Source organism: Anas acuta, chromosome 7, assembly GCF_963932015.1.
Source record: "Anas acuta chromosome 7, bAnaAcu1.1, whole genome shotgun sequence".
Classification (NCBI taxonomy): domain Eukaryota; kingdom Metazoa; phylum Chordata; class Aves; order Anseriformes; family Anatidae; genus Anas; species Anas acuta.
This window is the reverse complement of record NC_088985.1, coordinates 5,356,655-5,376,215: the sequence shown is the minus strand read 5'-3', so window position 1 is coordinate 5,376,215 and position 19,561 is coordinate 5,356,655. Positions and strand designations below refer to the sequence as shown.

Here is a 19,561-nt window from a genome sequence, read left to right as displayed (position 1 = left end):
ACTAATAAATAGGTTGAGCTGATGGTTGCTGTCATTAACACATCCTAAGGAGCTGTCTGTTCATGTGCTGCTTTTACTTTTGTTTAGAGTCCTGCACTTTCTGCTAACACCACCCTTCCAACCACTGAGGGAATTAAGAGTGCTTAGGAGCATCATAGATGACAGTGTGAAGCCTCTAAAGGACCCAAAACATTCTTGGATATGTAGCTGGGTTTGAAAGAGAAACAGCAAACACCACGCAGAAAAGATTTCAAGGTCCAGCTTTCTCACTAGCCATTGCTCCGTAAGGAAGTGCCTCTATATTGTAATAGACCACTTCTCTTTACTTATGATACATTTATGCACTCTTTTCTTAAAAGAAGATTTTCTCAAATATATGACAAAACAAAGATTAACATTACAGTGTATTTTAATCACCTTTTAAATTAACATGAACTTTGGAATCACAAGTTTGAGGGAAATTTGTTTATTTAGTTTTTGTTTGTTTGTTTGTTTGTTTTTGCTATGCTTTAAGCCACAACACAGATCTGAATGTACCTCAAGAGAAATTCAGTGCTAGACCGACAGCGTTTCAAACTCATATCTCCCTTTTCTTTCACTCTACTATTGAAATCTGTGTAGCGAGAAATGTATGTGCTAGAGTTGCTTATATAAACTAGTCAATAAGTTTTAAATACTGCAAAGAAAGGAGTTCTATTATTTGCCATACTTGAATACTGTGAAAATCATAAATATTTTTATTCATTAGACTGATGATTAAACTTGCCTGCAATATTCTGTTGGAACCTTCAGGCTAAAAATCACTGATTTTATCATCAGAAAGATTTCCAACATTGTCATTCTAGTTGTCAAGATGCTTGCACTGACAAACCATATTTTTTACCTTGCAGGTGGTACTGTGAAGGGAAGGAGCTTGAAAACTCACCAGACATTCAAATTATCCAGACAGGTGATCGACACTCATTGGTTATTGTTGAAGCTTTTGAGGAGGATACAGGACGTTACTCGTGCTTTGCTTCAAACATCTATGGAACAGATTCCACCTCTGCGGAGATTTACATAGAAGGTAATTGTAGAATTGTTGCAGAAATTGGTGGCTGAAACTAGCAACACAGGATTAAGATGCAATTATATATTGTGTATGTTACCTACTTACTAGATTTGTCACAAAAAATATGTAGCAGGAAGTCAACTGTTTCAGTCAATACTAACAATTCTATTATTTCTCTGTAAAATATCTTCACAGAAGTGACTGCTCTTTATGTATCATTTTAATGTGTTGCTTCCCATAGATTTTATCTATCTGATTGCAAGATCAAAGTTGAAAAATACTGAAATTCTGATGCCACCTATATTTTTTGCCTGTGGTTACTCTATATAAATAAAAGAAACATCAACTTTGTGTCTAATTCTTATTAGACCCTTTTCCCTAGAGTCTTTATTTTAGATGGAATGTCTTGTCAGAGCTGGTCTTTTTCCACCAGAGAAATTTAAAAGTAGCTTGATCTTAACCCATTATTGGCACTTCGTAACTGAAATGAATAGGTACATATCAGCAATTTGATCTTTTACTTGCAGAATAGGTACTGTAAATAAAACAAAATATATACCTGCAGATTTAAATCTATTTTCTTTCTCCTTATGCTATCTAATATATCCTACTTGAGAGATTTATATATCATATTTTTTAACACTGTTTTTGGTAAGGTTTTAGATTGCATTCATCACTGTGTTAACAGGATTATAAATTTAATATAAACACATAGAATCTTTTTTACTCCTTGTCTTTTTTAATTTCTCAGGCAGGGAAATATCACACTATGTGTAACATCACTGACAACAGCGTGACCATTCATAAATTAAAGCACCTACCACACTTCATACAAGGGTACTTCTGCTCTACTGTTATGCTTCTTTCACATCTCTAATCTGACAGTGAAAGGGCGAATCCTTTTTTAGTATCAGCACTGCCCCTGGCATTAATGGGAGATGTCTGTGCTTGGCAGGGCTTTATAAGTTCTTGAGACTGGGGCCAAGGCCTGCTTTTACCTAACTCAGACGATGTTGGATGGAAGCCATGGCTCGTGGAGATGCTCACTGGCAGAAACTGCAGAGAAAATGCAAATTCCAAAAGCAGTGAAGGCTGAATCAGAAGTGTAAAATGTCTCAGGAAGACAGCTGTTAGTAAATCGAGCTGATGTCTTCTCCAAACTGTGTTACGAGGCACTAGTTTATGAATAATAGCTATGATTCTAGGTGTCTCTCTTCTTTTATCCCCCCCCCGTTTAAAAATGTTAGTATCAGGTATCTGAGAAAAGAAGCTCTTATCTGATCCACAACAGCAATTAAAGATTAAATCATACGAGTGGCATTTCGAAGAGAACCTGAGGAGCGCTTGGGTATGCATTCACTCATGGATGCTGTTTTCCTCATTTCAATTGCATGTCATCCTAAATCTGCCTTATGTCAAGAGCAGTTCTGTGTCTTACACAGTCTGTAATGAACAGGAATGTTCACTTCCATTGCAATGGGATCTTTTGTTTTGGCATAGCTTTATAATAAATATCCTTATACAGCATCCTTCCAATGCTCTAGAGGAAATCCTAATAAAGATGATAAATATGATTCTTAGATAAAATTCTCCAAAAACCACTTCACTTTTTTTTTTTTCTTTTTGGGTTTTCATAGGAGTGTCTTCTTCTGACTCTGAAGGTGAAACCATCAAAGACGAAATGGATCAGTAAGTTTAAAATGTTTTATCTTCCTTTTTTCTTATAGCTAAAGAAGCCACAAGTGTAGACATTTGAATTTCCATTAATATTTTGCAGCTTGCAAAATGTTGGCTTTTGTTTGGGGTTTGTTTGGATTCTTTGGGTTGTTGGTGTTTTGCTTGTTTGTTTTACAAATAATATGGAACAACAAACTTTAGCTTAAGCACTGAAACTATTATTAAATATAAACATACGAAGAAATATTCTACATTAAAATACTAAATAAATCTACTAAAACATGCTATTTGACTACATACAAGTTAAATGGTCAATTAAGTGTCTGACTTGGAAAAACTGTAGTAAAATTTATCTCAAGAAAATCTGTGTCATAAAGTCTTTGACAGAAGACTGCTATACACAGATTATTCAGACTTCAGACATGGAAATTAATACATAGGAACGGGAGTAAACTGAATTGATGGGCATAAGTCCCTGTTTTGTTTGAGCTCCTTTGCATGCATTCATACAATCCCAAATGCAACCAGTGATTTATAAAGTGCAAATTTGAATTAGATAGATAGCCTTATGCACTCTTTCCCCACTTATCCCCATTATGCATTTTTTCCCCATTATTTATTAGTGAGGGTTACATTCATTAGAAATTTCATTTTCTTTTAAGACACTAATACCATTTTTTTTTTTTATAAAATACCATGGACCATGGTATTTTTACTATCCTGTGAGCTCCAATCTGCATACAAACACAAGGAACAGTACAAGAGAAACTAATATTGTCCTCTTGTGCTGCTCACAGCTGATAGCAACACCTTTCAAGCCAGTTAACCCAGGCCATTTTATTGCATTTGGTATAATTGAACTAGATAAGAGAGCTTACAGTGGTAAGATATGCAGGCTGATTCTTACAAATCAAAGTTTACTTGGCAGTATCTATTAGGTTAAACTAATTAGAATCCAATCCCAGAAGTGAGGCTAGGTTTGGCACGTAGATGTGACAGACGTAACTAAAGGAAACACGTATAGGTCTAGCTTCCAGTTAAGAGAACTTCTTTTTGTTTAATATTTCACAGCAATGCAAAGCCAGCTGACACCTCCCTGAAGGCAGCATCTCCTGCTACTAGAGCTGCAACCAAGCACCAAGAAACCTCCAAGGCACCATCAGCTGTGGTTCAGCCTGTGTCTGTACCTGTCCAGCCTGTGTCTACGCCAGTTACTCAGGTAGTGGGGATGATGTGTTATATTTCAAGATTGAAAAGAAAGCGCTTAAAATGGGTTCTTCTACAGCTTTTGACTCAGAATCCCAACATTTTCTAGTTTTTACTTTGCTGTTGTACTTCAGCTCTGAACCTTACAGCCACACAGTAATTGCATACGCAGAAGAGATGTCCTGCCTGCCAGCTAACCTTTAGCACCTGGCAGAGGGAAGGGAAGCTTTCATCCCCGGGTTACAGGCATCTCTGCGGCAATGAGCAGAAGGAGCAGCTGCCACTAGCTCAGCCAGCGGCAGGAGCCTGTGCGCTCCAGCAGGTCAGACGCTGCATGCCATGAAGGGCACTTGGATGTGTAAGTCAACTGGCATCTTACATTGCAGACTGACTTGCTCACTTCCATAGTGGCAGCCTATACCTTTCTCCTCGCCCTCTCCTACAGAACCTGCTTCAGATAATTTTCTTTTAATGAGAGTTACTTCCAGCTAAATCATTTCACGGCTCTGTTTACTTTATATGTAGTTATGTTTATTTACCATACTATCCTTTTAGTATCCATACTACAGGATTGCTAATTAATGTTAGCATGCATTTATAGACCTGTTCATTGCAAAGTATCAGAATAACCATAACTGTGAATTCTTTCTTAAGAGGAAAGAATAGCGACATTTACTTAAAAATAAAACTGGAAAGTTAAATTCCATTTACACTGCCTTTACAACGTTTAACACTAAGGTGGTAACCAGTAAACAGATACTGAATAGATGAAGTAATGCAGGTTTACTTTTGACTGCGAAGAAAAAAGAACTAAGCCTCTGTAATACTTTTTGACAGAGGTTGCCTAAGTCAAATTTGACAGCTATCTCAGAAGCTTATTACCACTTTCAAGCTTCTTGACTTCTAAGACAACATCTATAGAATTTGTCTATGTTCTCCTAAGATACCAAATCCCTAGTTCTGCTGTTCTGGGGCAACTTCTATTTTGACTAAAGAGAAAAACACTATTAACCAAGCTATATAAGGAAGTTTTCCAGTAGTCAGCAACGGAGCAACATTTATTCACTGCATTTAATATTTTGCTCTAGACTTCACCAACCAAAATCTCTTTTGTGTCATTCCATGAGCATAAAGCACGTTTTACACTCACTTAGATGATCATGCAATGACTTGCCTTGCAATCTGACACAAAGCCAGGTATCCATGTCTGTTCAGAACCCATACTTTCTTTGTGTCTAGTATACAGCACCTGAATGATTCTTTAGTCTATAGTTCTGTAATAGCAATGCTTTTTAAACCCAGTATATTTTTCACTCTTCAGTCCCAGATATTATTTACTCTAGAGTAAAATTTTTACAGGAAGCTCTTTCCATTTAACAGCCAAGAATGGGGGTGCCTGAGCCTTTCAATTTTCAAAGTATTTAATTAGCATGTAAGGGATGTATCATGTTTCTTCTGTATGTGGAAAAACAGCCTATACTCACTTAAACACCATGTGATGTTTTGCAACCCGCAGGCTCAAAGCCCCACTAACTATTTGCAAGGATTGGATGGAAGACCTATAGTTGCTGCTCCTGTATTTACAAAGGTAACTTGCTTCATGATGTATTTCATAAGAAAAGAGGCCAATTAATTGTTTGGAGAGATAATTAAAACTTTCTAGCTATGAAAGGGAAAAAAAATGCCTTTCTTAAGGCATTCAAGGACTCGAATGACTGTATGAAATCTTTCTAAAATCAATATTACTTCCAGATCAATAAAACATTTACTGATTGTGTTTATACATTTTCTCTATTAGATGTTACAGGACATCTCAGCTTCTGAGGGGCAGCTTGTAGTATTTGAATGTCGGGTGAAAGGAGCTCCGTCCCCAAAGGTTGAATGGTACAGAGAAGGAACACTGATAGAAGATTCTCCAGATTTTCGGATATTACAGAAAAGTAAGTTTCTTGTGTGGAAATATTGCAAATACAAAATATAGGCAAGAAACAAAACTGCTAATATAGCAGTTTTAATTATATAACACTTTAAGTTTCTTATTAGAATGGTAAGAACTATATAAGCCTTATTTACAGCAATAAATCTGGGTCACAGAAGCCAAAACTGGAGATGAATTGAACAGCATACTAAGAGGTAGTATGTGTCTGAGATTCCCCAGACTGTTATATTGTTTTGCCTTCTGCTTTGATCCCATTGTCACTGCAATGTCCTTTTCTAATTTAGTCTTACTTCTTCTGATTGTTCTTCTTTCTGCACCATTTATGTAGAGTTCCATCGCCTGTAAGGTGCCCCATCTTTTACTTAAGTGACTGTGCTTATAGTTGTACAAGTGCTTATGGACAGTGACTGCTTACCTCTCCACAAAAGTAACTGTATTTATACATGTTACATTATAACATGACTCTTGCATGCTCACCTATACATGTGTGTGCACATGATACATGATGGGTTGAAAACATACTTTTACTTCCCTTTTCTAGTGCAGTTGAAATGTCTGTGGTTTTCATGCCACTGGACAGCTAAAACTGCTAAAACTCAATAGAAATTCCTTAAATATCCCACTAAATCAAACCTAAATGAAAGATATTTTTTTTTATCATAACTTGATTTCATGTGTGGAATAGTTTCAGAAATTGTCGTAAATACTGAAGTAATATTAAGATTGCAGAAAACTCCTTGAAGAATTCATTTCCTATTTGTAAGTGGTCAAAGGTGTCCACTATGTTCAGTGGATTTGACATACCATTGAGCACAATGCTTGGCTGTCTCCACTACCCTTTAAACAGAAAACTACATCAAAGGGAGTATCCTATCATATAGAGAAGATCAAGCTTTATAGTTAGTGTTCAAAAAAAAAAAATGCAAAAGTAAACATATTCCATCTGCTAATTCTGCTTTTCTTTCCTTTAGAACCACGATCTATGGCTGAACCAGGTGAGGATCATCAAAAAGTTCATCTTTTTTTTTGATTATACAAATATGGTGGTTTAACCTCAAAAAAAAAAAAAAAATCCATTATTTAAACTCCACAGTTTAATTACGGCAATTTTTAATTTTCCCATGTTCTATAGTTACTAGTGAGAGGCATTTCTAGAATGGTCGAATGTTCCATAAACATGTAACTTAAATGAATTTTATCACTTCAAGAAAATAATGTTTCCATTCTGCTTTGTCCCAGTTCTAACTCAGGATCTGTTCACTTTTTACAAAGCTGAAGATTAACAAAATTAACGTATGAGGGTTCCCTATATCTGAAGTTCAGAAGTACACCAGATGATGCAGGACTGAGCTATTTTTATCTAGTTCACCAGTTAGGGAACATTGCATCAGATGTTTAGCCATGTCAGCCATTCCCTTTGCACCCTACCAGTGTAATATGAGAGTATCACATCAGGTGTTCTACCCCTGATATCAGCAAATCCTATAAAAGTGGCTGGATTTGTTAATTTCAGAGGAAAACACAGGCTACTCTGCTTGATTGGAGCAAAGGAACTTCATTGATTTTGATTACTTCTCCATGAGACGATCACCCTCTCCGTTATGCTCTTCGCTATGAAAAAATAAAGGAGCCCCTCTTTAGACGGAAAATAACCAAAGGAGTATCAATTCTTATGAAATACAGACTTCTGTAACTTTTGTCCTTTTCATATTAAAAGCGTTTTACTCCAAAAAGTATCTTGAAAGAGACTATTCCAAAATCTATAGGATTTCCCCTCTCTCTGCAATGTCTGTCTCTTAGACTTAGGAATGAATAAGCGGAGCTTCTACCAGAACCCACCGATGCCATTCCTTTAGTGTCCAGTGGCATCACTGCTGAGTAATGTGAAGCAGTTTTCAGAGGGTAATCAGTCGGGTGCAGTTGTCACTGCCTCATCACCTGCTGCTCATTCAGAAGGAATCTGGATTTCCACGCATGCAGTGGTTGGCAAATCCAAGTACTATAAACTAGATACTCTAATGCCTTAAACTAGTTCTATAATCCTACTACTATAATAAACTATGATTCTCCTATGGTTGTTAGCAAATAATCTTTGTTGCTGCTAGATTCTCCACAGTGATGACATGAAACAATTACATTTAAATGTTGTATGGTCTTCTATAAGAGCTATAATGAAATATTAATCCAGTGACTTTTTTAAGAAAGTTTCATGCAAAATGGTAGCAAAATAGTCACTGGCTATTAACTGAAGAAATGCTATCAGCCTATGTTTCTGTACCCTTTAGATGTTACCCACCCTCCCCATTCCATATACCTGACCAAAAAAAAGTTGTAAAATCCTACCACCACAGTTATTATCAGCTAGTACTGCTGCCTGGACATCAGACACAGATTGGGGATGAATGTCATAACCCCAGACTGACTTTTCAAGACAGAATTTCGTTTCTGTTGCTACAGTTTTGCACTAACATTTTTTCATGCCCACATGAGTCTTCTTTGCAAAGAGAAAAGGCAACTTCCTATAAGCACAATTAGCATGATCCCATCTATCTGGTGATCTGCAGTAGTATTTTTGAAAAATGCTGGCCTAAAAGTATGTATTTTGCATTTCTTCACTTTACAGTGTCTCTACTTGAATTATTCCCAGTTAATTATAACTAACCTTTCAATCTGCAAAGAGATAAATATATATATATTAGTGACTTGTGAGTACAGAGTGCATTTTATTTCTCCAGATTCAATATTAAGTTCTTCATAAAGAAAGTCTGTACTTCATGTGATTGGGAGGACATTCTCTAATGTTTTCCAAACACTGCTGCCACCTGTTCTTCACTTTTGTTGGGCATGCTGGAGCACAGAGGGTACCAGTTGCTGCACACAATGCTGATAACAGCTGCTGCACACAAAGGCTGCCAAAATTGATAATACAGATGAAAATAAAATCAAACTGAGCAAGGTGGAAAACCTTAAGGAAACATCCCCTAGTGTAGTCAAGGCTTTGTGTGTTTGTTCAATGTGTGCTTATTTCAAGTAATAACACTGCTCTGATGCTTTGCAGAGGAAATCTGTACTCTGGTTATTGCTGAAGTATTTTCAGAAGACTCTGGCAGTTTCACCTGCACTGCAAGCAATAAATATGGCACAGTATCTAGTATAGCTCGTCTAACTGTCAAAGGTAAGAGATTGTTTGAGTCCTTTGCTGGCTAGTAAATACAAGCAGGGAAGGCTGATGTGCTGTGTGCTCCAGGCTGCTTATCAAACTTACAGATTGCTATGTCTTTCCAAAGTGTCTTTCCCCAGTTAGAAACATGAAGCAGCAAGCAACGTTAGGGAATGAATCCCACACAGCCCTTCCTAAAACAAGACTCTTGCTGACTTCAAGAGTTGGCCAATAGCCATTTGTGGAATCTCCATGGACTGCCTACTTTGCTCTTTAATAAACCTTTAGTGCAGAACCCATAATAGGAACCCCCAAAACAGATTCTTTCATATTGGCTACGTGATTTATACTGCCAAGGCACTAAGGAGGTAGGTGAGTGAAGAACCTGTATGTAAAAGCATAGCACGCTGGGGACTCCAATTCAGCTCAAGTCCTGGCAGTGCTCTGAACAACTCCAATTCAGCTTAAGTCCTGGCAGTGCTCTGAACAACTAAAAAGCTTGAGAACTCTCTGAAAAGAAAGTTTGTATTGCAAAGATGCTGGTGGAATTCATGGCTGTAGACCACTACTGGATCTTCCAAACCAGGGCTGTGGCTGTACCTCCCACTTTTCCCTTTTTACAATACTATTTTGTTAAGGGAGTTTGTTGGTAAACAAATGAAGTGAAATTACTCATTCCAACAGCTGGCCAGGACATTAGAGAAGGTTTTTCCAAATGTATCTTTTCTGATTTCATTTCACTGTCATTTATGGTATTTATGTATCATCAAAACTTTGGTATTTGTTATTTCAGCATCTGAAGACAGTAGTAATGCTGCTGCCCTTCACACAATGAGCTCAATCAACTTAGTTGCTGCTGAACATCAGTCTCCCCCACATGTTCCTTCCCAACGTGTAAATCAACCCCCCAAACCTAAACTTGAAGGTGTTCTTGTGAACCACAACGAACCCAGATCGAGTTCCAAGATAGGTCTCCGTGTGCACTTCAAGCTGCCTGAAGATGACAAAGAAAGTGAGTCACCACCAGAGGATGGACTTGGCACCACAAACCAAAGAGGACCCAACTACTTCCAGGACAGGATTAATGGACAGCCAGTGAAAGTACCAGAGCCAACATCACCATCCAAGGAACCCCCTCCAGTACTGGCTAAACCAAAGCTGTAAGTAAAAGGTATTCTAAGTCTCAGGAGCATGATTGCTATTATTTTGTATCTGCTTTATCACATGTCTATTCATAGACCAGGACACTGTGGAGACAAAAACACAAACATGGAACAAAAAGACAGTATCACACGGTGCTGGCCTAATTAACCAACTAAGCCTTAGAAAGCACTTCCAAAGAGACAGAGATTTTTCTGTATATCTCTCTTGAGAAAAGTGTGTTCCAAAGGAATATATTTTCCCTTTTATATTTTATTTAATTCCACATCTTCTACCGCAAATAACAGATGAACAAAATTGTTTTTGTGCAGGGAAAATAAAAGCAGGTTCTTCCAATATAACTCATTCAATTCTCATTATGCAGTTTTGCCAAAAGCAGACGTACTCGTCTTGCATACAGTATGGGCCAACAACTGTAGTCCCAAAGGCCATGCCTCATGATTTTATGTCTCACAAACATAATTCCTCCTAAAACAGAAAAAAATACTTGCAAGTGTTTGATAATGTGAAACCACATAAACTAAAGAGCACCTGCATGATTAGTGCACTGTGAGTCCAAGGGGGATGTTTAAGGAATAGTGTAATTTTCTTACAGAATGATCTCTGGAATGCACACTGCAGTTTATTAAGAAATATCTTTTCAGTATTTTTGGAACCTCTAAAAACTAGTTTAACAAAAAGCACACAGAGTTCACTTCTTAAATAGGCAGCAGCTTTAACTAAAGCTTCAGGAAGGACTTTTATAAAATAATTCACTGATATCCTTAAGCAGGGATGTAATTTCATAGGATAAACATGACAAGCGAGAAAACAGAACTTGCATACCATGTAGGAGAGCAAGAACTTTTATTTATTTATTTTTCAAGCCCAGACGCACAGCCCTATTGACTTTTAAAGCTATATTTAAGGGATGAGTAGAAGCAGACGTTAAGTTGCCCACAGCTCACATCACTGCTTGCATAAACCAGGATTTCTCTCAAAACATCTACAAAATGTTATACAGTACACTATTGTGCAGATGCATATGAAGGAGATAAAATCAGAATTGCACAACTTCTAATTCTCTAACTCTGCAATTTTCAAAAGCTTGAAATTGCTAACTTAATCTACCTTTAATGGGATTTTTGTTTAGTAAATTATAGAAAGAGTAATTCCTTTAAATAAATTCACTTAACTTCTTGTATTTGGTTTACCAGTACCATTGTGTTTCCACTTCTACATTTTTAACTTTTTGATGATATTTATTTAATACTGGACAATTTGTTACATGATAATTTTCCAAATCCACTATGTTGTTTCTGTTTTTGTAAGGAGAAAAGCTAGCCTGTATTTCCATACATGCAATAACAAAATATACCACTTGACAATGTAAAATAGTTTTTCTTAACTGCAAAGTAGAAAAGCTCTGAAGACACATACAATAGAGAGCATCTCAGAAATAACAATTGCATGAGGTGCAAATACACTCTGAAAGATGCACTATTACCTGTTGCTAAATGTCAATGCCACCTAAACTACATTGGTGGTGTCTCTTTTGATGGATTATTGCCAAGTTCTATCAGCCAGAATACTGGTTTCCAAGCTCACTTTAACAGAAGGTGAATAACCGCACTCTGGCTTGCAAATTCTCATTTCGACAAACCCAGTCCTACTCTTTATTACACAAGTAGAGATGTACTAAGGTGACATAGAGCAGAACTTAACAATGTTATCCCTTAAATATCTTCATGTAAGATTTTTATTTATTTTTTATGTGTTAAAATGCAAGGATCATCTTTCAATCAAATAATTTTCAGTCCAAAAGCTTTTATCATGACTCTTCCAAGGAAGGACAGAGGAAAGAAAAGTTTATTTTTGTAGCCAACTAATATTATGCTCTTCCCATAATGTCAGAGAATATGTCATTTAGCAGCTTTCCCTACCTCTCACTCACTGGCCTCTCACAGGCCATAGGTCTTTTCTCTCACAATTCGCATATGGAAACATGATCAGCCAGCACGTTCAGGGCTTCAACCAGGCTCATGACCAATCTTGTTTATCTTTGCTTTGCATGCAGTGATCAGACCCAGTTAAAACAGCTCCACAACCAAGTCTTGCTTGAGCAACAGCTTGTGCATCAGACATCTACAAGAGAGCTGTCATTCAACACAGCTTTATTGAATTCTGCTACTTCATTCAATCAACAATCCACCTCAACCACGTACAAACAAAGCAAAGCCTCTGCTTCACAAGCATTCAACTATACCCGACCTAAGCAGTTCCTATCGCCACAGACCCCACCGCCTACCATTTCCTCTTCTAGCTCCTCAGTGACAATATACAGCAGTGTCTCTCAAGGAACTCAAAGAACAAATAACAAGGAAAATGTCACGGCAAATCCTCCACCTACACCATCAAGGCCATCAGGAGCATTTACAAGCAAAAGTGATCAGTCTCTATCAAGCCCAAAAGAATCCACTGTGCCTCCGTTAACACTGTCTACATCCAGTGTAAAACAATTTCAGCCACAGAGTGTGACTCCTACTCCTGTCTCCCCAACTGGCCGAATTCCAAATCCAGTAGCTTTCCTTAGCGCTGTTCTTCCTTCACTTCCTTCTGCACCATCAACCAATGCTATGGGGCTGCCCAAAAGTACACCAGTCACGTAAGTAGTATGAACTGTATGTGCAGAAGCAGGGACGTGAAATACTTGTAAAAGAAACTAAGATGTATTTTTGTTCAAGTGTTCAGCGGAGATTTTCCTAGAATGCAAATCATTCATATAATAGAAAAGTGAGTTACTCATATTCTGGTCACTTCATCTTTACATTCATATAAGAAAGGAAGAGAAAACTGCTTCTATTAAAAAAAAAAAAAAAAGGTAAAGTTTACAGTTATGCATTTTATTCATTTTATTTATCTCCTCTCTTAAGGGTAATATAAATTCAGGATAGAGAAATGGGAGTTTCCAAACAGATACAGACAAGAATATGGGGGCTCAGTCAGAGATTCACAGAACTGTTCTAGTGGGAGAAAAGAATTTTCACCATGAGCTCGCAGGATAAGCCACTCCATCTGCCTATATAAGCTATAAAGGACCATTTGCCTAAAAGCCCTTTTGCCTATATGAGCTATAAAAACCTTCTTACCTATCCTACCTCATAATACGTTATTTCTTAGGCCAGATAAATTGAAGAAGTAAGTTGTGGAATGTTACTTTTCTGTAAAGTTATTTTTCTGGCTGCAATACCTTCTGTATTTAAAGTCTCCTAGAAAATCTCAGGAGAGCTAATGGCTTGCACAGAAATCTTTTAATTCACAGCCAGAATGATTTCTGTGACAAAATGGCTACCACCACACAAGCAAATGAGGACGATGATGTACTAGAAAGGTTGTGGCCTTATGAGTTCCCTTTTAACTAGAAGACTTTAAATTAATACCTCTTTTGTAGACACTGAAACCTGCGTTAGCATGGTAATCTGGTAACCTGTGTTAGCATGTGTTCATCAATAAGAAATTGCACCAGTAGATTGATAAAACTCTTTATCTGCAGAACTCCAAATTCTGCACAAAGTAAGGAATATTTCCCCCTTTTACCAATGGTACACTTCAAAGTAGTGATAGCCATCAGTAAGTCCCAAGCTCCTATTTACTTTGCTGATAGTACATCCACCAACCTGTAATTGTAACAGAGAAAGTGTCCCTGCATACAGAGCACTCACCACTCTGGCAGGGAAATCTTGCTTTTAATCCGTTATTGCACCTCTGCTCCCAGACTTCCTGATTGCCCAGCACAGGCAGGTAATTACAGCTACCCTGTGGCACATGCCTCGGGTACTTCAAGGCCCTGGCATCATGGGCAGGCCTTATAAAATAAGGTTAGCAGGTTCACAGTGAAGGTTTTAACTATACCCAACTCAAGCCTTCAACCTGCTTCCATAAAGTTGCCCCAGAAAGAACAAATCAAATGCAACTGCACATCCACTACCCTTCCTCCCATTCAGAGCTGGTGCACAAACGCTCAAGTCCAATTGATTTGCACTAATAACACTTAATGTTTGCAAGGTGCTTCACTTTTTGTAACTGTCATACCAAATAAACCATTATGAAGGCATTATCAAATAAATCTTTACACTATGCCTACCAGCAAGGGCAGTTAGATACTGTCTTTTACATTTCACCATTCCCCTGTGAGCTGAGTTCTCACATAACCAGAGCGTATTGTGCTGAGACTCGGAGCTGAAAGGTCACTGTGCCTGCAGGACATTCCACAAGGCAGGTATCTTGCACAGCAACGATCAGTTATGCCTTTTACCTAGACCCCTGTTATTAGGATCCCAACTACTGGGAAGCTACTGGAACACTGCACTCTCTCAAACATTGTGTGGCTGTTGTGTTTCAGCAATGCATTATAATAATATCACGTCCCTTGATATTATTTAAAAAACTATTCCCAAACCCTGCTAAATAAAACAACACTAAATCTATAAATAAAGAGAGATGTTATGTTAGGTGTCATAAAAGGGTGAGAAAAATGAAGGACTATAGGAAGAATAAGTAATCACTGAAGTTGTAAGATAAAGATCAGTAGGAAATTGCATTAACTTTCTAAATTATTGCCTGATACAGTAAAATGCACTAATTGTACACCTACAGTAATACCTTTGCACATCTCTTCAGCATCCATTGCAACATCATTATTCTAGGATAAGTGTAAACAGAACATAGAATTTTATTGCAGTATTATAGCGCTTATTCTCTTTAAGATGTGCATCTTTAATTCCTGATGGCATTAATGGGAATGGGATGCATCATAAAAATAGTACCAAAAAAAAACAAATCCTATCTTGTGCTTTGGCTTCTATGTAAATAAATAGTAAGTCCCTCCAGACAACTGAAGCTTAACATATTATATCACAGGTGACTGTATATATAAATATCTGTACTGGTTGCTGCATGTTAGTGTGAGAATTTTCTTTTAATAGCTCAACCCAGGGATTAACAAAGAAAAATCTGAAGCCTCTGCCATTAGCAACAGATGATTCTATTCGGGAAAATAAAGCTGCACTTGTGAAGGACCTGGAAAGAAAACTACATTTCAGAGAGGATATTAATCAACAAAGTAGTCAGCAGGTAAGAAAAACAAGTGTCATTAAAATAAATTTCACTTGTGAACAAGGCATGTATTATGACTTGTGGCACAAAAGGTGTTTGCATGGTTGAGCAGCTACACTACTCTGCAGAGTAAGCGTCTGTGGTAAGTACTGTTTTGGAATAGCAAACTGGAGCTTTAAATAGGAAGTCCAAGGGGATGCAGCTGTAGAGGTTTTGCTTTGTGACTGTATAGCAATTTTCATTTCTGATAATCTCAATTAGAGAACGGTAGGAATGCAAAACTTTTTTCTTTTCATATAACGTTCTGCACACAGGATTTCATCTTTTAGTTTACAAGCTGCTCAACTCACTGCACACACACGCATTCAGACACTGTATGTTTCTAACCCAATCTAAAGAGGAAGGTAATCAAACTGTAACAAAAAGGTTTCTGCTTTCACTTTGATTGAACTAAAATACATTTTTTCATTTTTTAGCATTAAATATTTTTCCAAATCTCCCGATACGTATGAATTGTCTGGAAGTTGTTAGGAAAGTACTTAACAAAGAAGTTTTGGTAGCTGTTACTGGCAGACACTAAGTTTAGGGCTGTCATTATTAGAATTTAGGAAAACAAGAAGCCTTCTACAAAGCTGAAGTTAAAACATATCAGTTCCTTCTTAACTGGAATCAATCAATTCACCAGTCTGGGCAGTGTTTACAAAATTAAAGAAGGAATAAAAAATATTTTGAGGTTAAAATCACTGTAAGGCAGGTTCATCCACCCTTGTAGGGTGCCCTAAGCACTGCTAGATAGCTGTTCTGCCTGCAGGCGATTATTCTGCTCTCACCTTGACCATGGAGCCCTCCATCGTCATCCTGCCAGCTCATGCTTAACGCAGCAAATAATGGTTTATCCTGATCTGTCATCAATAAGGGAACTTTTCACATTTGTTAGCCCTTCTGACATAGAACATGCAAAGATAAGCAAAAAGCCATGGGATTTCTGGAATAAATTGCCCTCTGTGGACAACTGCAGCATAATACCTGTTTTTTAAAGTTTGCTCTTGACCCTTCCTTCTGACAGATCACACTGCCACAGCACTTTTGAGCAAAACAACTGGCAAAGCAGTATGTTTTGCAGATGAATCACAAGTGTTACGATTTGTACTTGCCATGGTAGTAAGACAAACTATTTAGAGAACTATTATGAAATACCAACCAGTCTTTCGAGTTAACTGCATGATAACCCCTTTAGAAACAATGATCACCACCAGCGTCAAAGTTAGCAGCTGACAGCAGAAGTTATTTATATACTTATTTACTGTTCTGTATGACACCAAACCTAAAGCTTGATTCAAAAATCTTTAAAACACTGAAAACGTTCAAGTCTGAGTTTTCTCCTCAGTGAAAGCAGAATACTTCTTATTTAAGAAGTATTACTTAAAGACTTGGCAATGCATAGTATTTTTCAGAATTCCTACAGCTTTGCCATTTACAGAACAATCAACATCATGCGAGTCATACGTTGTAGAGGTGGATTCACACCTGCAGATTTTGTCCTGTTTTTTCTTTTTGTAGTTCATACAAATTTTAAAATGAGACATATTCATCCTATATATTGTACATTTACATTAAATTGTTTATTATAATGGGAGGAAAAAGCCTCTTACTCACTTTCTCATAAATACAAATGCAACTCCCCTCTGTATGAGATCACTGCATAATGAATGGAGCACAGCATCCAATAAGAATCCTGAAGTGTTGGCTTCCTTGCATTTTTTACATACTATTTCAAAAATTCCCTCTCATAAAATGTGTTCCATAGCATTTTCCTTACTGTTATCTCATATTTCAATTGCAGCACTTGGTCTCATCTACAGTATGTGTAGAACATGTAGGGATCATCCAAAATAAAAGCTGTAAATGACGATCTATATCTTAAAGTACTGGTATTGATTAATATTACTATATAAAGTGCAGTAATTAATATGATAGACTTACATCCTGGTGCACTATTTATTATTATCATTGACTTCCATATGATAAGTGTTTAGCTTACAAGTCAAGATTTTCCTGTGTGTCAGCATTATGCACTCAGCATGGTATCTAATAATCCAGATGTACTCCTTCTGTTTCATCCAGTACATCATTCATCACCAACAATACAGAAATCTAGAATCAGAATGCAGTTGGTGATTTTGCTGTTGCAGAGAACAGAACACATTCGCCTTCAGTCTTTTACAGCAATGATAATCATGCAGTTTTGATAGAAATACAGATAAAATTTTGCTAAGATTCTAGCTTCACTTTTGATCAAGCACATGTAATAATAAGCTGTCATTTTTACCAGAAATAACACCATACCTGTCATTTATGCAGATGGTAGTATGTTAGATTGCCAGGTGAAATTTCATCACCACTGGAAATGCTGGAAAAAATGTGTTCAGTTATTCCAAATGTCTTAAAGTCAGATTTGCTCAGTTCTTTCAAACCGGTGATACACTAAATGAGGATTGGTTTATCCACTTGCAGGAATTGGTTAGGACAAATCCCAAGATATGGGAGACTTCACCCATTTTCTTCCTTAGCCTCAAGACAGTCCAACATAAAACTCTTCACTCCCAGAAGGATTGCATGACCCTGTGCCAGTGGGTACAGTGAATGGTTGGTGCTGTCCCAGCTTGCACAGATCATTAACTGTTCTTTAGCAGCAACACAGAAATCTGGAAATTCCACCTTTCAGAACAGCTGTCTGACCAGGAGACATAGGAGACATGAGTCCCTCTCCTGCCTTCTCCAGCTCAGTGAACAAAAATAAGAATTTGAGGCAGCATGGAACAGGCCCTCCTTTAGCAGGACTTTTCAGAGAGCATTTCAGCTCTAATGATTATGGTTGTCTGAGGAAGCTGTTAGAATTCTTTCTTCCACTTTGTGCTGGAGAAAAGAGGTAGGGACAGGCTGAGAAAGAAGGAGAATCCACTCTTCTGCCTAGGAGCTAGGACAAACACCTAGGTCTCTGTCCTTGCTCTAGTGGACACTTAACTATTTACACACAGAGAAAGAGAACAAGGACAGAACTTCCTTCTCATCTCCACTTCCACAATGCTGTATTAGAATGCAGCTTAGAGCTTCCTCTTGGAGACTGAGTTTGAAATCCTGTGAGACAAAGCATCCAAGTCTCATAAACTGAGTGAGTGTCCAACTCCTTGACGAACAGAGAGCATGTTTCCACTTCCCCAAGTCTGTCTATACAGTCCATCAGGCTTCTCACCTTCCCTGCAAGTAATATATCTTCATAACATTCATTCAGAATATGCCACATAGAAGTAAAAGTAAGTATGGTAAGAAAAGGACAGACATACAATCTAAGGAATAAAGATATAAATTTGTAATGCAAAGTGATTATTTTAAATTTCTAGTTGAAAACATTAACAGGCTTCACATCAATGGGACTATAAATAGAGGAAATTATGCTTTACAAGCTAATCTTAGAAACTGAAGGCATTATTACCTTAAATCTTTGCTATACAAATATCAAACAGAAAACTGAAGTAATTAAACCTCAAAATCCTGTGCAGTAACAGAATTAAAGCAATTAACTATGTTATAATAAAAGAAGGGAAGAAGTAAGTACCTAGGCCTGTTTAACATCTTTTTTCAATACGAATTATAAATTGTGCCCACATATGTGTGTCATTTACTATGAAGAATAGCGTGTGGCAATGCTCATTGGTTGTGTCTTATGTAAGACCCAGAGAGCAGCGTGGTCACTGCCTTACTTTTAGGACAAAGAGAAAAACCACAGCTGTTTAGAAAATGCATTATTCACAGCCCTCAAATGAATATTCTTTACTTTTGCTAGTATATACACTGTACAATAAATTTGGGAGCAGAAGAAATGTAGTGTTTGTCCAAAAGCTTTTAGAACATTTAAGACCATAGTCTGTAGAGTCATCTGCAGAACCCAACTCACCACACAGGCCACATCATCACTAATACCTCAACAGTGATTAAACACAATCATCTTCCTGCAGTTCCTGTACTAAGTCAGCCTCAGAAAGGTCCCAAGAATCAATAAGTCTATTCCCCAGAGCACAATAATTACACTTAATTCAACCACTCCATAAAGCTTGCTCAAAGACAAACTTCATATCATATCCCAAAGTCAGCAAATGTAGATAATTTTGAACTACAGATGGGAATTAAACCCCAAGGAGTCCTCATAGAAGTTTGCTCTGAACTAGAAATGAAAGAGATTTAAGAACCCATCCAAGACAAGTTAGAAGATCTT

The 19,561-nt window shown here is 37.3% G+C and overlaps 1 protein-coding gene across 4 annotated transcripts in view; it reads left to right on the top strand.

The window, feature by feature from the left end:
- Positions 1-19,561, top strand: part of MYPN (myopalladin) — a 73,092-nt gene that overhangs the window by 35,015 nt on the left and 18,516 nt on the right. For all 4 annotated transcript variants that reach the window (XM_068688964.1, XM_068688963.1, XM_068688961.1 and 1 more), the window contains 10 exons: positions 891-1,066; positions 2,689-2,740; positions 3,800-3,947; positions 5,451-5,522; positions 5,733-5,874; positions 6,845-6,868; positions 8,932-9,048; positions 9,827-10,193; positions 12,251-12,838; positions 15,159-15,306. In XM_068688964.1, coding sequence (XP_068545065.1) covers positions 2,733-2,740; positions 3,800-3,947; positions 5,451-5,522; positions 5,733-5,874; positions 6,845-6,868; positions 8,932-9,048; positions 9,827-10,193; positions 12,251-12,838; positions 15,159-15,306 — 1,614 coding nt within the window. In that variant the 5' untranslated portion in view covers positions 891-1,066; positions 2,689-2,732. The remainder of the gene's footprint in view (positions 1-890; positions 1,067-2,688; positions 2,741-3,799; positions 3,948-5,450; positions 5,523-5,732; positions 5,875-6,844; positions 6,869-8,931; positions 9,049-9,826; positions 10,194-12,250; positions 12,839-15,158; positions 15,307-19,561) is intronic.